Source organism: Canis lupus, chromosome 27 (genome assembly GCF_048164855.1).
Source record: "Canis lupus baileyi chromosome 27, mCanLup2.hap1, whole genome shotgun sequence".
Lineage (NCBI taxonomy): Eukaryota > Metazoa > Chordata > Mammalia > Carnivora > Canidae > Canis > Canis lupus.
The window spans coordinates 43,617,667-43,639,348 of NC_132864.1; the positions used below are offsets into that span (position 1 = coordinate 43,617,667).

At 40.6% G+C, this 21,682-nt stretch overlaps 1 protein-coding gene across 1 annotated transcript in view; it reads right to left on the reverse strand.

Annotated features, from left to right (window-relative positions):
* The window catches only part of PCDH15 (protocadherin related 15), an 876,905-nt gene that overhangs the window by 347,611 nt on the left and 507,612 nt on the right, over positions 1-21,682 (reverse strand). The window contains exon 10 of the mRNA XM_072803740.1: positions 11,511-11,623. Within this exon, the coding sequence (XP_072659841.1) occupies positions 11,511-11,623 (113 nt within the window). The remainder of the gene's footprint in view (positions 1-11,510; positions 11,624-21,682) is intronic.

Genomic DNA, 21,682 nt, shown 5'->3' on the forward strand with positions numbered 1-21,682 from the left:
CTTTCAAGCAGATAGAATGATCTGGGGGGAGAAAGGGAAAATTGGGGAGATCATGGGGACATTTAAACAAATTCTTGGAAAGAAGGAAGAAGTTATTTTCTCCTGGGCGCCCGGGAGTCTTGCGGTGCACCTGTAGAGCATACTGGTCCCATTCGCGGGGCCCCTTAGTGGATGGCCCTCCTCGCAGGTGGCCCCGAAGCCACCCCGGCCAGACTCTGCCCTGCCCTCCAACAGCTATCCTTGTCAACACCATCGGCTCCTGAAAGCAGGATTTATCTTCAGGCCTCACCCTGAGGCCTCTCTTCAGCATCTAAAGCTCTGTTCCTCACTTTTTCTTGGTCTGGTTTTACTGCCCCCCACACCCCACCCCACCCCCACCCCCACCCCCAGGAGGGAGGGCTTGGCTGCCTCCTCCTCCTCCTTGCACTCAGGTCCTGGAGGATCCCGACCCCATGTCCCTGCCTAAGAGATGTGGGTAACGTCACGACTCCCCCGGGACCTCCCCTGCCCACCCTGGCACCTCGGCCCACCCCTCACCTCTGCGAGGGGATGGGGAAACACGTCCCCCTCAGGGACCCACTGCACGGTTGTTGAGGATGCTCGGCGGCTCCTGCTGCCAGCCGCTGGGGCAGGGCTTGGGCCTCACTGCTAACCCGTGAGTGCACTTTATGGACTGGACACTGTAAACTAGAAGCAGGATTGAAATACTTGTCACCTCCCCCACGGTCACCGCCCTGACCCCACTACCACCATCTGTGACCTGAGGACTGTCACTTCTCTGTCCGCTTCCCCCTGGGCCAGAGGCCCACTCCTATAATGGAGCAGTGCTTTCACTAGGGAACAGCCAGGTGGGGTCACCTCTGTCACCAAAGCCTTCTAGGATGTCCATTCCTCCCCGGCCTCCATCGTGCCCCTGTTCTCGCTCAGCATGCTCTGCGCCTCCTGGACGCCACGCATTCAGGCCTTCATACCAAGGATGCCCCCCCCCAGCCCCCCCCTCCCCCAGCACACCTCTCCCAGGAGCACAGGCTGCTTCTCCACACCCATCAGAGGCGGACTCTAAAAACCCAGAAAGCCCCTGTGGCCACCCAGGCTCCACGCACAACCCTTCCCCACCCCCCCACCGCCTTATCTCCACTTTTGAATGCGACTTGCAAGTAGACCCAAAGGAGACTCTTTACTCTGAGGATTCTGCTGGAAGGCTAAATGTATACTTCCATTTTCTCTTTTTGATTAGAAATTACATTCATTAACTTTTTTTTTTTTTTCCTAACTGGTTTAGATGGTTCAACTATATTTACTCAAGCTTTCAATCAATGAATTTATTTATTAGCATCAACAATATTACTAGTTTACAACTTTTAAACACGCCTGCCTTGGGATTCAACAAAAGAGGACTTGGACTTTTATTTGAAAGCAAATGTTGGGGACGCCTGGGTGGCTCAGCGGTTTGCCCCCGCCTTCAGCCCAGGGCATGATCCTGGAGACCTGGGATCGAGTCCCATGTCGGGCTCCCTGCATGGAGCCTGCTTCTCCCTCTGCCTGTGTCTCTGATTCTCTCTCTCTCTCATGAATAAATAAAAATAAAATATTAGGGATCCCTGGGTGGCGCAGCGGTTTGGCGCCTGCCTTTGGCCCAGGGCGTGATCCTGGAGACCCGGGATCGAATCCCACATTGGGCTCCCAGTGCATGGAGCCTGCTTCTCCCTCTGCCTATGTCTCTGCCTCTCTCTCCTTCTCTCTCTGTGACTATCATAAATAAATAAAAATTAAAAAAAAAATAAAATAAAATATTAAAAAAAAACAAAAAGAAAAGAAAGCAAATGCTTATGAAAGTCCAAACACGAACACTGGGAAGCCTGGGTGGCTCAGTGGTTGAGGGTCTGCCTTAGGCTCAGGGCGTGAACCTGGGGTCCTGGGATAGAGTCCCGCATTGAGGTCCTGTCAGGAAGCCTGCTTCTCCTTCTGCCTGTGTCTCTGCCTTTCTCTCTGTGTCTGTCATAAATAAATAACTAAAATCCTTGAAAAAAAATAGAAAAAAAGAAAGTTCGAACATATTCTTGACAACACATTGTTATTGAATTCTTTCACCAGGGGAAAACGTATGGCTGTGGAAGGTCTACCTTCTAGGTTAGCCACAGTATAACAGAACAAATCAAAATGAAACAAAAACAAAACAAAACAAAACAAAAAAAAAAACAAGAGGAAAGGTACATAACCCTATTATGATTCTGATACAAAATATGATACCTCAACGCAATTATAAAAACAATTTAAGAGGCGCCTGGGTGGCTCAGTCGGGTGAGTGTCAGACTCTTGATTTCGACTCAGGTCATGACCTCAGCCCCACACTGGGCTGTGTGCTCAGCAGGAAGTCTGCTTGTCCCTCTGCTCCTCCCCTGGCTTGAAGTCTCCCTCTATCTCTCTCAAATAAATTAGTAAATACAATCTAAAGAAAAAACTTAAAACAGACAAAAGTAATTTATATTATAACAATCACTCAGAGGAGGTTCTTGGGTGTGTGAGGGGAGCAGCCAGGAGAAGGTGGTGAGGCATCTGGGGTGATCCTAATATCCTTCTTTTGGTATATCTGAGTGCTTCAGTTTGTGGCAACTCACCAGTTTGTATGTTTTTTTCAATAAAAAGGTCACTAAAGACCGCTATGAGGTTGCTTCTCCCAAAATGCACACATAGGCCAGCACCGTGGTGAACTAGTAAATTAGTTTATGACCACCAGTTATAGGAAGGTAGTGAACTAATATATACTAATTATATACTAATAGATACTAATGTATGGCCACTCGAGCACAAATGATGCAATTCAATACAGTCGGATCTAGGGAGTGACCTAAAAAGCCAACCTTATAAGGTATATTTAAGCATTGCGGACGCTTGCCTCTTCCGATACATCATTTCATTAAAGGCAGCCTCCAAAGTGGACTCAGCCTTTTGTGCTTTTCCATCCCTGTTTCTCCAGGACCGTGGTTTCTAAAGCCCTCCCTGTGGGACGCCTCCGTGTCACCTGGGGTCGCTGTTAAGGCACATCCCTGGGGGCTCATGTCAGGCTTTCTGGCTCGTATTTATCTGTCTGCTTCCTTACTTATTATGTGAATGTTTCCCCGCCTTGCCGGGTTCGGAATGATGTTACTACAGGGTTGGCTCTCATAGCTCTGGCCCTGGAAGGCAAATGGGTGTCGTGGGTCAGTGAGATCTGACTTTTCGGAAACAAGCGCATCCCGTGGCCTTGATCTACCAAGCGGCCCTCTGGGAACCAGTCAGGTCTGGCACTTTGTCTTTTCTTACTCAGGCTCCTAGGAAGCTGAGACACTAAATACAGCCGAGGTTGGACAGCTGAGGCCGACACTGCTCTGGCCTCGTATATGAGTCATTGCTAGTTTTTCAGCTTTAGGCAAAGTTTTCAATGTCAGTCGGACTGAGCAGTTGGAAATGAAAGTGGAGGGACCTCATGTGTACAAGGGACTTCACTGCGGGATCCTGCTCAGCTCACTTTTTTTTTTTTTTAATTTATTTATTCATGAGAGACACAGGGAGAGGCATAGACACAGGCAGAGGGAGAAGCAGGCTCCCTGCAGGGAGCTCGATGTGGGACTCGATCCTGGGACCCCGGGGTCACACCCTGGGCCAAAGGCAGATGCTCAACACTGAGCCACTCAGGCGTCCCTTGCTCAGTTCACTGAAGCCCTCCCAAGTTTCTAGGGACAGCCCTAGAAACTGTCAATAGACGGCATTTCCTTTCCATGTAAATACATTTTTCTTTTGAAATACCTCAGGGAGAGATGGCTGTGGCAAGCAGGTGTGCCCTGGGTCAGAGATTATATTAACATTACCAAGTAATTAATAATTAGAGATAAGCACAATCCCATTGCTTCTTGGCTCTTCTTATAAAATTACAGTGCCTTAAACCTAGAGAAAGGCTCCTTATTTAAACTTTAATATTCTTTTTTTTTTAAGATTTTATTTATTCATGAGACACAGAGAGGCAGACATAGGCAGAGGGAGAACCAGGCTTCCTGTGGGGAGCCCCATGCAGGACTCGATCGCAGGACCCTGTGATCACAACCTGAGCTGAAGGCAGATGCTCAACCACTTGAGCATCCCTAAATTTTAATATTCTAACAAATTAAAGAATGCTTAAAGATTTTGACAGCAAGTGCACTTATAACATTACTAAAAATATTCAAGAACTTAAAAAAACACACCATAATTTGTCAGATAAAATAGATACAGACCAAAAATTTGTCTGTATACTATACAACTGATTTGTCTGTAATGTCCTAAAAATAGTGAAGAAGAAGGTTCTTGGTTGGAAATAAAGAAGTTTCTGTTTGACCAAATAATGTCTTCACCAAACAGAATAGAGACAACGCAGACCCAACAAGGGTTCATAATATGACAACAAAATCAGAGTGACACACTTCCCACCAAAGCGATATTTTTAATAAAGTGAAGCATATCGTACCCTTACTTGAAGACTATGCCTGTTCTGTTTATAATTTATTGCATTGAATCTTCAACATTCCTGGCTTTCAACAGCGAGGCTAGCCAGCGACAGAATTACGATGGTGAGGGAGTGGTCACTTTTCCCCCAAATGCTTCTAAAGGTTTTATCTGCCCTCCTTTGCCCTGCTGCCTGCCTCCCTGACCAGCCCATGCAAAGTTCTGATCCCATCCGCAATGAATTTCCTCCCAACCAGGACAAAACCCCCATGAAGTGCCCTACGTAAAAAAAAAAAAAAGAATCAATCAAGCAATAAATAAATAAATAAAGGAAAAAGTCCTACATGAATTGGTGGACTGGAAAAGTCTGTCTGGGAATATTTAAATTTCAAAAAAAATCATCAGTAGCCAAAACAACTGCTCTCAGAGTGGGTTACTTCTCAGAGCCTGGAAAACGGAGCGTGAAAGTTTCTAGTGTTGCACCTATGCACCAGCTTATTCTTGAAAAAGAAAGAAAAAAAAAAAAAACACATAGTGAGCCGACCTATGTAGCTTGCAAGTTTTTAGAGTGGATCTAAATCCTCCCTGCAACAACCCAGACCCTTATGAAGCTGCGTTGGGAACGGTTGTGCAGGAGGCCGGCAGTAGCTGGCGCGCGCCAAGGTGAGGTATGCAAGGACTGCTCGGCCAGTGGCTTCGTTAGAACATTTTCCAGGAGTTGGATTTGCCGTCCCACTCCTACAATGACCTTTGCAGACAAGGGGGGCTTGCCAAAATCAGGACACTGTGACGAGATTGGATAAATTGCTTTTCTCCTGCGGGTCCCCGTGTAAAGGAGGAAGGAGTCCAAGAAAAATATCACCGCTGTGTGCCCTTGGTCAGCCTGCACATTCGGAGAGCTGCTATATTCACCTGCTGCACTCGGTTTCGGTGCCAACCAGTCGGGGTGAGACCTGAGACAAGAGGACCCGATACCTTCTTCCCTCCTATTAATGTCCCTCGCTGGCCTATTAGTCAACGCATTCAGCTTCGTACTTAGAAATTTTAGAAACGGGGCGACCGGGGGGATATATGGGAATACATTGTTCTTTGGACGAAACAACAAAAAATAATGCTTTTTTTTGTGTGTGTTAATCTGCTTTTTTTTTTTTTTTCCAAAAGAAAGGAATGTAGAGGATGAGCATGTATCAAATCGTGTTGGTGGATTTCTGACGGTGTGTTTTTCATTACGAAATCCACGGAGAGGTTGCTGTTTCATTATTACTAAAGACTAACGCCTGAAATTTCTGTGGGATAATTTCTCTAAAATGTAAAAAGCTTTTCGGTCTTTTTTTTTTTTTTTTTTTTTAAGCTTTTCGGTCTTAATGGGATGGAACTCCTTGACCTAGAGATTCTGCTGCTGGGGCAAGTCGGGTGCCTTCTCCAGCGACCCGCTGAATGAGACGTGGGGCTCAGCTGGGCCTCACTCTCCAAGCAGGAATCCACTGGGACAGGGAGAGAGTATTTCCGACTGTGGCACCTGTCTTGCCACCTGCAGAGGGAATTGACAGCTCTGGGCTTTTCCATCCTAAACCTGGCTCCCTGGAGGCTCCTGCTCAGTCTTTCCTAAAGGGAGTATGCATGCCTTTCTTCCTTACTTTTTTTTTTTTTTTTCTTCCTTCCTCTTTATGTCTCTCTTTTCGGGTAGCCTGACGATACCCATAGGGAGGCCAAAAGGATGGCAACCTGCACTTGAGGGTCTCCTGCAGGGACTCAACTCATTTTTGTAGTTCTTTTTCATTTTTGCGGAAGGTGCCACCCTTTGTAGTAAGCTGAGATGTGATGACTGATGGCCTATGATGTGCAGCTCCATCTGTCTGTCCGCTCCCAGCACCTGTGATCTGTCAGGCCCCCGGAGTCCTCCGTGGGGCATTCAGGTGCTGGGCACATGGTCCAGTGTCCTGAAGGCAACGCCCACTCTTGCTTTAGGGACACCCTGTTGGCAACATGGGGAGGTGGGGAAGATGCGAGGGGACGTGGCTGAGGTTGGAAAGTCCATCTGTGTGAGAGGGTGACCTGAGACAGGGGACCCTGAGGATGGCCACAGGCAAGGGCCCCAGGAGACGTGCAGAGGCTACGTGGAGGGGACCTGACAGGGATGCACGGGGATGCACGGCAGCAGGTGCCCTGGGACCGGCATCCCTAGAGCTAGATGTCCCCAGCCTTTTTTTTTTTTTTTTCTTTCTTTTTTTTTTTATGATTGAGAGCTTTATTTTCAATTTTGAATAGCAGGAAACAAAATCTGTAAAATCCTGAGAATTTGATTCAACATTCAATCTTCAAGTCACTGATTCTAATGTTAAATATAGGTGCTTTAATTTTACATTCACAAAACTAATTACAATATACTCTAATGAATTTTGTTAGGGTTTTCCTCTGTGTGTGTGTGAGTGTGTGTGTGTGTGTCAGAGAGTATAAACCTTCCTCTAATTCTTCTGTCCAACAGAGTCTCTACTTTCAGATGACTGTCGATGCTGAGGGGACAGCAGGAGCAGAAGGCTTTGGGCCTGCAAAGGTGTAGTTTGCTGCATCTGTGACGTGACCCAACTGCATGATGCGAGGATGTTACCCAGCCGGTAGGTGGAAATATGGATGTGGACATCCGGAGGGAAGTAAGTCTTGAAGGGTCCTCTGGCGATGTCCCCGAGGCAGGCGTGCATGCCTTCCTGTCCCTTGGACACCAGGCGAGGTGTCAGGCAGCCCGTAAGCACTCGGAAAGGACTTGGCCAACTGAAAACTAGCAAATGCCATATGCCTCTGAGTTTTCCCCCGAGTCCCCGTGAAGTAGAATATAATTGACATCATCGTCCACACAGAGGCCCAGCACTCTCCAGCATCTTGGCATCAGAAATCGGCGTGTAGAGTAGCTGGTCTCTCACCCCCTGAGCATTTCCCGTCCTGTCAAAAGGCCAGAGCAAAGCACCTTTGCCAGGAAAACCATCACAACAGCACCTGTAATTAAGCTCACCACTGTCAACACCGTGGCTCAGGATCTGTATCAAAATATCTATTATTATTATTATTATTTATTATTATTATTATTATTTTAGAGGGAGTTTTTGTTTTTCAAATATAGTCATATGCAGCTTTAAACTCTGCCTTCACATAGGTCTGACCCTTTTTTTTTTTTTTCCCCCAGGAGCTGAATTGACTTGAGAAGTTTATTGCATCCTTATTCTGGACAGACACCCAAGATGAGGTTGTATCAGATGCCTGAACTTTCAGAAGTGTGTGTTTTATAAACAGCAAGGATGTAGGTGCACACACCCAGGTGCTTTAGAAGTCCGATCATGCCAGGGAGAAAAGCTTCACAACAGCTATCTCTCTGTCCTATACACGGAGGGGGGGGCGGCTTGGGCCACAGCGTAAAGAGGGATATTGCCATCTGCCCTACGGTAAAGGTCAGGAGAAAATAAATAGAAAAATTGAATGCAGAGCCATCAGAGCCACCACGGGGACAAGCAGGGTGCAGGGAGAAGCTTCCAGAGCAAGTGTCTTAGCATCTGAAGCATCAGTGAAGCATGCATGCTCATCGCCGATGCATCGATGTGAACTAGACTGTCCAGGGAGAAAAGAAGGGGTGATTCAGGAGGCTGGAGGCACGAGAGAAGACGGCAGATTGAGAGCAGGGCAGGTGCTTCCAGATGGCCTGGCAGGAAGTGTGCAGGGAGGCTGAGGAGGGCTCAGGTGACCAGGCCTGCGGTGTGGAGGGACAAGGACTCACAGCTTGGCCTGCAAGACGGTGTCCGCAGGCCGGTGGTAACCAGATAAAAACCAGGGAGACCGTGACACCAGCGTGTCCCTGAGCCTTGCTTTAGTTGTTAATCCACGGGATGTTGATAAAAACACAATTGTGCTTCAGCAACTGTGAGATGGTGAACTACTAATAATTTAACCATTGGACGTTTGTATTAGGTGCCCAGAGCATAAATATGCCAACTAATAATATTTTTTTAAAATAATGCACTTAAAATAAGACTTTTCTGGGCTTGGTTGTAGATACTCCATGCATGCACTAATTCATCATCACTCAGAAAATAAAATAGGAAAAAAAAAATAAATAAAATAAAATAAAATAAAATAAAATAATAAAAAAAGAAAATAGGCTTTCATATTTCTATCTCTTCGTTGCTTTTTGCTTTGTAACTGTGGTGATCACAAGACTTTCCATCCAAATGGGGACAGTTTTGAGAGCGAAAGAGATAGTTCGAATAATTATACAAAGACAACAGGCATGGATAGGAACCATCCTGGGCTAACCAAACATATGATTCTTATTCAAAAGAATTTTAAATAAATTAAAATTTATGTCCCATTTTAAAAATTCTTAAGTGATTACAATCATTTAAAATTTCGGACAGTAAAAATAAAGAAAGAAAGAAAGAAAAAAAGAAAGAAAGAAAGAAAGAAAGAAAGAAAGAAAGAAAGAAAGAAAGAAAATAAAAAAGGTAAATTTGGGACAGTGTTTTGAAGTGGGACATCCTTTCCCCTTTTAATTGGACTCATTTCGATCCTTTAATATTCTAATATTAGTGGACTGCTCCATTTTGTTTTCCTAATTTCCCCTTTACATTTTGTCAGTATACTGAATAGATCCCTGGCTGAAATAGATGAAATAAAGATGATAAATCTCTTAACCATGACACCTAGCAGATGTTAAATGTGCATATAGCTTTTTAAAGCAGAACTTTCAAAGTCCAGGAGAAAACACTTCACTTTATTTTATTTTTCCTTAGCTCCCGAAACAGAAATTGGGATCAAATCCAATAAAAACTTTTATGGCCAATGAAAAATCAAGCGTTATTAAAATTAAAAAAAAAAGGAAGAAGTTGAAAGACTTACTACGGAAAACTGCTACAGACATGCTACAGATTGTAGCATGTCAACGGATCCCTATACAAAGCCTCAATATTCAGCTATTATTCAAGCAGGTAGCACATAATTATTCCTATAGATTGATACCTTTGCTTATTATCCTCTTGACTGCACACAAAACACAGTAATTTGAATCTAACAATGTCTGTAAAAACTTCCATTAATAATATAAAGTGTTATTAAAACATAAAAAATTATCTATGGCCTGTTCCAATTGATTTCTGTTGCTGTAATTGATGGGCTGAGCTTCACTGTACCCAGGTACACCTGGACAACTAACTTTGAAAATAAAGGAAAATAATTGATTTCAGGTGTGAAATGAGGCAGTTTGGTGACCGTGCTTTGTCAGCTTTCCTAACTCCCACAGAGAGCCGCACCGCAGGGCTGCGTGTAGATCAACAGCAGACAATGGATATATATTTGCGAGTTTTATATAGTTCCGTGATAATTGAGATAGTCCGTGCAAGGAGATAAATCTCATGCATGGCCCTTTTATACCAATGGTAAAAGGGGTCTGTCTTAGTTGAATGACTCCCAAACCCCTACTGAGTAAGATCCAAGGGGAAAAGCCACCTCACCTAAGGCCTTCCTCCTGGTCTGGCCCTATCCCTCGTTTCTCCATTAATTGCGTGTGCCTCCAGGCTTTCACTCTGCTCTTCCTGATGTTCGAACATACTTTCCACTTTTTCCATTGGCCAAACCCTTCTGATACACCAGCTTCTAGCTTGAGGTAATCTCCACAACATCTTCCCTGAGTCCCCAGATTAATTTCCATGTCCCGATTAATTACTTTTCACCTGTCTCCTATTAGAAACTGACAGGACATATTTGATTTATCAGCCTGTGGGACTCTCTACCCTCATAGACTACAAGTTCTTCAAAGACAGAGGATGACCCAATAATCTCATGACCCGGTAATGTGTAGTGTGATCGGTGCTCACAAAAGATGTCCTAATTCCAGCTAAAATTAAATGCATGTCGCATAGTATTGTTTGCAGTTGTACCGACTGTTAAACCAGATGACCATTTCCAAGCAACTGCATCTTGGTGAAGTGAAAAGAGTTATGGCCCTTGCTTAGATAAACCTAAGTTTCAGTCTCAGTTCTGTTGCTCATCAGTGGGGTAACTCCGAGCCAGGCCCTTACCCTAGTTGAGCTTTACTTTCCACATTCGTATTGATGAGCTTTATGAAGGGTATGGCTCTAATTCAATGAAAAATGTACTTAACTTATACAAGCTCAGTAAGCTTCCTCATCTTACTTCCTCTTATATTGGCACTTTTTAATTAAAAATATACCCTAGGGCTGCATTTCTATAGCTATTGTTCTGTATGTACAGCTATGAGAAAGTCATATCATACAGACCAGACCCACTCGATGTCTTGGTTTGGTTCCGTTCTATTATTTAGAGTGAGCTTCTCTAACCCTCATCTCTACTCCAAAAATTGCCATTATTCCTTCACTGTCCAGCTTAAATCTTCCCTGCCCAGCAAAGTCTATCAGAATTGATTGACAGATCATCCTGGTTTCCACAATACCTCTTAAGTGATTTTATTACAATGCAGTAGGTATTATTTAACTGCAATTGTAATGCCAAATGCATTCCCCTAGCTTTCAGAATTTCTCCAGTCTAGGATCATTTTTCAAAATAAAGAAAATAATGAGACATATATTAAAATAATTTTTGAACAGGCAGGATCTTTTCTTTTTATGTTAGAAATACAATATTTTAAAAATAATATGATATTAAAATAAAAACATGTATAAATTCATACACATTTAAAATATATTCATGACTTCAACCTTTGTGGTCAAGAATTGATTCCTTTTAGCAAGAAAAAAATTAAATGGTAGAAGATGTAGCAAAGTTACATTATGTAGCATTATATACATCTGACCCAAGCATTTATTACATATAAAAATACTCAGTATTTGAATCACATCATAATATAAACAGGTATATTAAAGAAAGTAACATAACTTAGTAAAACAGTTGCACTTCACTTTTTTAAACAAAAAACTGGCTAATTGCAGATTAATTTTAATTTTTATAACATAAAAGTGCCTATAATAGCCACTACAAGTTTCTTTGATCAGTACTTTACAAACACAAAGAAATAAGAAATGAGTTTAATTTACCTTAATAACCAAATCAAATTTCTGGTGAAAGTCTCTGTTTACTGGCTCCAGGAGACTAAGTTCTGCAGTCCTAGGATGCATTTGGAAAAATCGCGGGTAATCCTCAGGAGTCCCTGAAAGACATTGAGATTTCAGCACATAATTGAGAACAATGAGTAATATGTGTGTGTGCTATATCTATTTCCCTTCATTAACTGAAGAACAAAATCACAATTTCATTAGTAAATTAACTTTCAAAATTATGCAGTCTAGGGAAAGGAGACACAAATGTGGTATACAATTAATTAGCTTATGAGAAAGAAGACGGAAAATATTTCTTATTTGGATGATTCTCCAAATATCTTTTATTAGGAGAGTTCTTTAATTAATTTGAAACTTCACCACATGAAAAGAGATATTAAGTGTAGGGAGAGCAAATTTTGAAGTATAAAATTGTGTTTTAATGGTGCATAAATCTTAATTATAGCCTGCATGGTCTTTCACTGTATCTTGTAATAAACAAAGACTAGTAATTTGTACCAAATATTAAGCTGCTTGAAAATTAAAATGAACATATTCTGTTCCAGCTGGGCAAATATTTTTCTTAAGGCAAGAATCCAGCTAATTATATCAATTATATTAAATAAAAATATACTGATGATACTCTTAATGCCTAGAGAGAATATTTCTTAAGTACAGGCATTTTAGTGATTTGAAATACATTTCTTCCTGCAGAAATATTCTTCAGTTGCATTATCTTCTTTTGTATTATGTGATATTCTTTTTCTCAAATTGATGAATAAGTAGAAGTCAAATAGTATAACTATAAAGTATATGTATGCATTTGGCACAAAAATAACCATAAGAATAAAATAACTATTGCTTACAATAATTAAAGCCTACTGTATACTAAATGCTTTATGTTAATAATCATCAAGAAGTTTGTAAATAATTCCCATTTTACAGAGACGGACTTAGCAATTTCAAGATGTTAACTAATTTGTCCAAATCAAAAAGACAATATGACAGGACTTGCATTCAAATCCAGATTCTTGGAGCTAGATATAGCCAAAAAGGGATTAATTTCTATTCTTCCTCTGCTTCAACATTGAGACAAGAAGAGAAACTCTCCCGGGGCATTATGTGAGGAGAAAAAAAAAAAAAAAAAGTTTGCCAGTAAACTAGACTTGAAAATACAGAAATAGTCAAAATTGCACATGGCAATTTAGCATATGATAAAGTAGTCATCTCAAAACAGTAGGGGAAAATGGATTCTTGAATACTAGCATTTATCAAATAGAACAGCCATACAGAAAGTGATCAAATTGCATCCATTTTTTATACTAGAGTAAACCCCAAATGGAGAGGATATTCATATATAATAAACAATGAAACAATACAAGTGATAGCAATAGATGAAAACACAGATGAATTCTACTATAATGTGAGAGTGGGCATATCTCTCCTAACTATGGCTCAAAATCAAGAAGCAATCAGGGAATAGAGAGATAAATTTGATGACATTACAAAATGGCTTGGCAAGACACAATAAACAAAGTAAAACCACAAGTGACAAGCTAGGGGAAATATTTGCAATTAACAACAGACACAAAATGTTCATATCCCTAACATATGTAGATTTACAAATTAGAAAAGAAAAAGATCAGCAACACATTAAAAAGAATGGGCTAGATAATGAAGAGTTCATAAAAAGAGAAAGAAACGACTCTTGACCATTTACAAGATGCTCACCTTTATACACAGAGGAAAAATTCAAATTAAAGCCACACTGCGATTCCATTTTATTTTATTTTATTATTTTATTTTATTTATTTATCAATGAGAGAACAGAGAGAGAGAGAGAGAGAGAGAGAGGCAGAGACACAGGCTGAGGGAGAAGCAAGTTCCATGAAGGGAGCCTGATGTGGGACTTGATCCCAGGTCTCCAGGATCAGCCTGGGCTGAAGGCGGCACTAAATCGCTGAGCCGCCAAGGTGCCCTCTGATTCCATTTTGTATTTATTAGATTAGCAATGGTCCAAAGTGGACACCATACTCTATTGGTAAGCCTGTGAGAAAATATGCACTTTCAGACATTTCTGGTATTTTTAAAAGAGTGCTATGAAACCTATCATGGTAATTTAGCATAGTCTATGAAAATGATGTATCAGGAGATTCTAAGAAGAAGGCAAAGTAGGAAGCCTCAGGAATCTCTCTCTTCATGTAGACAACAATTAGCAAAAATCTGTCTGATGTAACTATTTCAGAATTCTTGAGTCCATTGAAATCTTCCAACTTCCAGAGTAGTGTTTGGGCAGTAAAATATGATTAATTTCTATCAAGCACAGTAGTGGCCACCCATCCCCCATCCCTCTGCCACTTGGCAGGCAGCTGAGCATTCATTCCTGGAGAAACTTATACACAGCTGTTGGGAGCAAGGATGGGCAAAAAGGACAATGTCCTCAAATATCAGAGATCTGTGCTCTCACTGGAGATTGTTGATTCTGTTAACAGAGGTGTAGGCAACTATTCTTGTGACACACCACCTCCATTGGTGTAAGCCCCTCCACTTTGGCTGCAGTAATTTCCAAGAGACCTGAAGGGTCAGCATATTTTTCACCCTGGTCATTTTTCTCTTTGTTTTCCCTTTAGAAGCCAGGCATTAAAGACAAGACATCCTATATGGGGCTCGGGGCGGGGGGGAGACATACATACCCAGGGGAAGGAATAGGCTCAGAAATTACTTGAGAAGACCTTAAGTTTACATTTCAGACTAGTCCTTAGCACAGAAATAGACTACAACATTAAAAAAAAATTCAGTCAACAAAAATAGAAACAAAAATCAGTAAACCCTGGAAAAGTGAAAAAATCTGATTTTTAGAGTTACCATATTTTATTAGATTCAAATGTCCAGTTTTAACAACAACAACAGAGTGTACAAAAAAACAGAAAGGTATGGCCCATTCAAAGGAAATAAACCAAATCAACAGATATTGCCCCTGGAAAAAAAACCTGGTTGATGACATACTAGAAGAAGATGCTAAAACAACTGTATTAAAGATGCTCAAAGAACTAAAAATAAGTGCAGAGAAAGTCAAGAAACTAATGTATGAAATGGAAAATGGAAATAACAATAAAGATAGAAAACCTAAAGAGAAACTATAAGAAATTCTGGAGCTGAAAAGGCCAATACTGAAATGAAAAGATTACTAGAGAAGTTTAAAGACAGATTTAAGTAGGTAGAAGAAAGAAACAATAAACTTGAAGATAGGGTAATGGAAATTATTGAGTCTGAGTAAGGGGAAAAAAAAAAAAAGATTAACAAAAAGTAACAGTGCCTGATTGACCTGCAGGGTACTAGTAAGACCAACATTTGCATTGTGGGAGTTTCAAAAGGAGAAAAGAGAGAAAGGGGTAGAGAAAATGTTTGAAAAAATAATGTCTGAAAACTACCAAAGTTTGATATCAGATATAGATATAGATCCAAAAAGCTCATTAAAATTAATGTAAGATGAATTAAGAGAGACTCACACCAAGACACTTCATCATTTAGCTCAAAAGACAAAGACAAGGAGAGAATCTTGAAAGCAGCTAGAGAGAAGTGACTCATCATATGCAAAGGGTGCTCAATAACTTTATCAGCCTTTTTGCTATCAGAAACATTGGAGGCCAGTGGACAGTGGCTCATGATAATCAAAGCGCTAAAAGAAAATAAAATGTTAGAAAAGAATTCTATAACTAGCAAAACTGTCCCTCTCAACTGACAGAGAATTTAAGACATTCCCAGGTGAAAGCTGAGGGAGTTCGTCATCACTAGACCATCTCTACAAGAAATATCCCTGGAGTCCTGTGGGTTACAGTGTGAGGACACCTGGCAATAACTTGAATAGTAGGGAGAAATAAAGTTTTCAGAAAATATAAGTATATGGGCAATTGTAAAAGATAGTATTATAGTAACAATGGTCTTTAACTCTACTTTGTGGTTTCTGCATAACTGAAGAGACTAAGAGATCTTTACAAATTACTGGTTTATGTTTTCAGGCACTCCATGGGCAAATATGTGACTTTGTTACACAAACAACCTAAAAAGGGTGAGGACAAGCTGGGGAAGCACGGAGTTTTGTGTGTTATTAAAGTTAAACTGTGAGAGTTTAGTTAGAATGTTATGACCTTAGGATTTCAATATAATTCCCACGATGAAGAAAACGAGTATAGAATATACACAAAATGAAATAAGAAAGGAATTTGAACACTACAAAAAAACCCACAACTAAACACAACAGAAGATAGTACCGAAGGCAATGAGGGATGAGAAAGCTGTAACATATGTGGAAAACAAGTAGCAACATGACCGAAGTCCCTTCTTATCAGAAATTACTTTAAATGTAAATTAATTACACTCTCCACTCAAAAACAAATGGATTGGGCAGCCCGGGTGGCTCAGCAGTTTAGCACCACCTTCACTCCAGGATGTGATCCTGGAGACCTGGGATTGAGTCCCACGTCGGGCTCCCTGCATGGCGCCTGCTTCTCCCTCTGCCTGTGTCTCTGGCTCTCAATCTCTCTCTCTCTCTCTCTCTCTCTCTCTCTCTGTGTGTGTGTGTGTCTCATGAATAAATAAATAAAATCTTTAAAAAATGGATTAAAAAAAAACATGATCTGACTATATGCTATCTATAAGACACTCACGTTAGATTCCAAGACACAAATAAATTGATAATGAAAGGCTGACATATGGTATATCTTGAGGGTAACATGATAAATGAAATAAGCTAGTCGTAAAAAAGACAAACATTTCATGATATTAATTATATAAGGTAGTTAGTCACAGAGACAGTAGTTAGAATCTTGTATTCCAGCAGTTGTAGGAAAGAGGAGAATAGGGAATTATTGCTTCCTGGGCATAGAATTTCAGTTTGATAAAATGAATAAAGCTCTAGTAATAACTTTATGAATGTATTTAATATCACTAAAGTGTATGCTTATAAATGGTTAAGATGGTAAACTGCATGTATGTGTATTTTACTACAATAAAAATTGAAGAAGGGACACCCTGGTGGCTCAGTGGTTGAGCGTCTGCCTTCAGCTCAGGGTGTGATCCCTGGGTCCTGGGATCAAGTCCCGCATCAGGCTCCCCACAGGGAGCCTGCTTCTCCCTCTGCCTATGTCTCTGCCTTTCTCTGAATCTCAGAAAAAAAAAAAATTCTTGGCAGGATGAGCACTGGGTGTTATGCTATATGTTGGCAAATTTAACTCCAATAAAAAATAAAATAAATAAAATTGAAGAAAATCATATTAGCATTTATTTTTGACCCAGAACGTCTATTTCAAGGATTTTTTTTTTTTTTTGCATTTTAACAGTAAAAGATAAGTAATCACCTACATATACATCAATAGCAGTTTGGTTGAGTAAATGCTGATATATCCTCAAGTGGATAAGAATTGAAATGAAAAAAAAAATGAATGTTGAATATCTTTACCTATTACTGTAGAGGTATCTTCAGTTATATTAAGTGAAAAAACTTGGAGAAAAGTGCATATAGTATTACTTTTAAGAAAGAAGAGCATATAAACATATAAATAAAAGGAAATATATATATGAGTGAATATAAATAAAATGATAAAATATAACACTAAAAAAGTGTTACATATGAGAGAGACAGAATGTGTTGAGGGAATAGGCAATGAAGCTAGATTAAATTAACTATATCACTGGTTTTTTTGAGTCATATAAATATTATATATCATTAGAAGACATTGAATATAAGGGCAGATTAAAATATTGAAATAAAGTAATCTAAATGTTTATTCAGTCGGTGTCATAAACACAGATAAAGATTATTCCAGATAATTTTAAGAGATAGCACCCTGATGTCACATTCACAGTGCAATGTAGTTCTAGAATAATAGAAATTACAAAACACCTGGTTTATGATATTCATATGGTTCATGTTAGTGTTGTTATTCGAAGATGGTCATGGATGTATTTTGCCAGAAGTTAAATGAATAAGTATGCGGTGTCTTAATTCTATCATTTTCAGTGTTAAAAGCAATTCTCATCATAGAAAACTGGATTGCTCTAGAAACTTAAGGAAATTTATGGCTATTCTCCAAGTTTTGGTATTGCAGATATGTAGGAATTTATGATCAGCCTCAGTCAAATGTTACTGATGGATAAAGCTATAACTTCCTTTGGTAGAGCAAAAGCAATTATGATATACAACTTATCTCCAGATGATTTTCAATGAAAACCTTCAAATGACCCTTGGATGTTAACTACTTTGCAAAAGCCAGGCTATTACTGAAGTATAAAAATGTTTTCCAAGAACAGAAGTTCATGTCTAAGTTCAAGGACCCTACAGATTCACTTAATTTTCCCATTTAGGAAATGCAATACTCATTCCATTTAGCAAAGGTATACTTAATTCATCCCAAAAGTTTGCTCCTGGGTTTTCAGTTCAAGATGGTGACATAGGAAGACCCTGAACACAACTTCTCCAAGGAACACCCCAAATTACACCCATTAATAAAACAGTTGCTCCTGAAGGAGAATGGAGGGCTGACTGGATAGCTACTGAACATCCAGAAAGAGTGAACAGCAAGAGAGATGGAGACACGGTAAGGGAGGGAATCCCACCCCCTGTGTTGTGAATGGCAGGGAGGAGGCTCCCTGATGAGGGGCCTGGAATAGAACCCTCTGTCCTTGGGCACAGAAAGTTTAAAAGAGCAACTGGCACATAGAAGGGACAACACTAGAACTCCTCAGAGCACCAGAGGAGCCACCAGATGATCCCAGGTCAGAGAGCCTGGAGAATGACACAGTTCGCATTCCCACCACACCTTACAGGCCTAGACCAGAGCAGGGTCCAAATACCGTCACAGGTGGGTCCAGCTATCACAGTGAGCTTGTGACGTCAGAGAACCCAGCGTCCATAGGCCCACAACAGTGCTGGTCACACTGGAGCACAGAAAAAGAAGCCAGGGCTTACAAGGGCCGTGGAACTCTGGAAATGCTCTTTCCCTGTCCACCTTAAAAGTTCAGACTGGAAGAGGTCTGAAAGCCATAAGGGACAGGCTCAGGTGCCATAGTTAGTGGGTCTCAACACTGTCACTGAAAAGTCAAAAGCTTGCAACCTCAGCCAGCCTGGGTTCTGCAAACACACACCAGCCCCAGTCACACTAGGGCACAGAAAGAAAAGCATCACTTTAATAGTGCCAGGGACCTGAGGGAACATTCTCTCCCTCCCCCCCAACCATTAAAGCTCAGACTGGAGCAGGGTCCAGCTCAACAGTGAGCTGGCAACTTCAGGGAGCCAGGGTCGACAAACCCACACCAGTCACCTTGGGATGCTAAACAGAAGAAACAAGCTGTGGCTTTGTGTTTGCTTGTTTAAAAATATATTATTATTAATATTATCATCATTATCGTTAATATCATTATTATTATTTTTACTTTTTAAAAATTGTCTTATTTTGTTTTTATTTCTTGTTTTTTTCTTTTTCTCATTTTTCTTTTTCATTTATTATTATATTTTTCTTTTATTATTATTTTTCCATTTTCTTTTTTTATTTAAATATTTTATTTAAAAAAATAAAGATTTTATTTATTTATTCATGAGAGAGAGAGGCAGAGACACAGGAAGAAGGAAAAGCAGGCTCCATGCAGGGAGCCCAATGTGTGCCTTGATCCTGGACTCCAGGATCCCACTCTGGGCTGAAGGCAGGCACCAAATCACTGAGCCACCCAGGGATTTCTCCCTTTTCTTTATTAAAAATATTTTATTTATTTCAGAGAAAGAGAGAGAGAGAGAGTACAAGCACGGGGAGAGGCAGGGGGAGAAGCAGACTACCTATTGAGCAGGGAACCCAAAGCGGGGCTCAATTCCAGGACTCTGGGATCATGGTCTAAGCCAAAGGCAGACGCTTAACTTACTAAGACACCCAGGCACCCCTCCATTTATTATTTTTGTAAAAAGCCATAGTTTAAGAGGATAACTTTCATTTACAACTATAGCTCCAACCAACCAGCAAAATTCACCAAGCATACACAATCTACACAGGGAACACTGTAGACAAGACCATTTGTTCAACTTTAGACAAGAAGTCATTTTGCCCAATCCATGGAAACACAAAAAGAAAGTCAAACAAAATGGGGAGGCATAATAATAGGCTTTAAAAGAAAGAACAAGGAAAAAGCCCTTAAATGAAAGAGAGATAAACAATATGCCTGATAAAGAATTTAAGTTAGCGATCATAAAGATACTCACTGGGTTACAGAAAAAAATTAATTAATTAATTAAAAATTTTAAAAAAAAGGAAGCACTCAGTGAGACCTTCAAAAAAGAGATAGTCATCTCTTTATGTCTTCCTCAATTTCTTTCAGAAGTGTTCTGTAGTTTTTAGAGTACAGATCCTTTACCTCTTTGGTTAGGTTTATTCCTAGGTATCTTATGCTTTTGGGTGCAATTGTAAATGGGATTGGCTCCTTAATTTCTCTTTCTTCAGTCTCATTGTTAGTGTCTAGAAATGCCACTGACTTCTGGGCATTGATTGTGTATCCTGCCACACTGCCAAATTGCTGTGTGAGTTCTAGCAATCTTGGGGTGGAGGCTTTTGGGTTTTCTACGTATAGTATCATGTCATCTGTGAAGAGGGAGAGTTTGACTTCTTCTTTGCCAATTGGAATGCCTTTTATTTCTTTTTGTTGCCTGATTGCTGAGGCTAGGACTTCCAGTACTATGTTGAATAGCAGTGGTGAGAGTGGACATCCCTGTCTTGTTCCTGATCTTAGGGGAATGGCTCCCAGTGTTTCCCCATTGAGAATGATATTTGCTGTGGGCTTTTCGTAGATGGCTTTTAAGATGTTGAGGAATGTTCCCTCTATCCCTACACTCTGAAGAGTTTTGATCAGGAATGGATGCTGTATTTTGTCAAATGCTTTCTCTGCATCTATAGAGAGGATCATATGGTTCTTGCTTTTTCTCTTGTTGATATGATCTATCATATTGATTCCTTTACGAGTGTTGAAGCAGCCTTGCATCCTGGGGATAAACCCCACTTGGTCATGGTGAATAATCCTCTTAAAGTACTGTTGGATCCTATTGGCTAGTATCTTGAGAATTTTTGCATCCATGTTCTTCAGGGATATTGGTCTATAATTCTCCTTTTTGGTGGGGTATTTGTCTGGCTTTGGGATCAAGGTACTGCTGGCTGGAGAACAGTGAAAATTAACAAGATAGGAAACAACAAATGTTGGTGAGGATATGGAGAAAAGGGAACCCTCTTGCACTGTTGGTGGGAATGTGAACTGGTACAGCCACTCTGGAAAACAGTGTGGAGGTTCCTCAAGAAGTTAAAAATAGATCTACCCTACAACCCAGTAATTGCACTACTACTGGGTATTTACCCCAAATATACTGATGTAGTGAAATGCCAGGACACCTGCACCCCAGTGTTCACAGCAGCAATGTCCACAATAGCCAAACTGTGGAAGGAGCCATGATGTTCTTCGACAGATGAATGGATAGAGAAGATGTGGTCTATATATACAGTGAAATATTATTTAGCCATCAGAAAAGATGAATACCCACCATTTTCTTTGAGGTGGAGGGAACTGGGAAAATAAGTGAAATAAGTCAATCAGAGAAAGACAATAATAATATGATTTCACTCATACATGGAATATAAGAAATACTGAAAGAGATTTTAAGGGAAAGGAGGGGAATTGAGCGGGAAAAAATAGAGAGGGAAACAAACCATGAGAGAATCCTAACTCTAGGAAATGAACAAAGAGTTGTGGAGGGGAGGTGGGTAGGGGGATGAGGTACCTGGGTGACAGGCATGAGGAAGGTACATGATGGGATGACACTGGGGGTTATACTATATGATGGCAAATTCAATTTAATTATTTTTAGGTTTATTTATTTATTTATTTTAATTTATTTTACATATATATATTTTTTTAATTGGAGTTCAATTTGCCAACATATAAAATAACACCCAGTGCTCATTCCATCAAGTGCCCCCCTCAGTGCCTGTCACTCAGTCGCCCCCACCCCCTGTCCACCTCCCTTTCCACCACCCCTTGTTCGTTTCCCAGAGTTAGGAGTCTCTCATGTTCTGTCTCCCTCTCTGATATTTCCCACTCATTTTCTCTCCTTTCCCCTTTATTCTCTTTCACTATTTTTTACATTC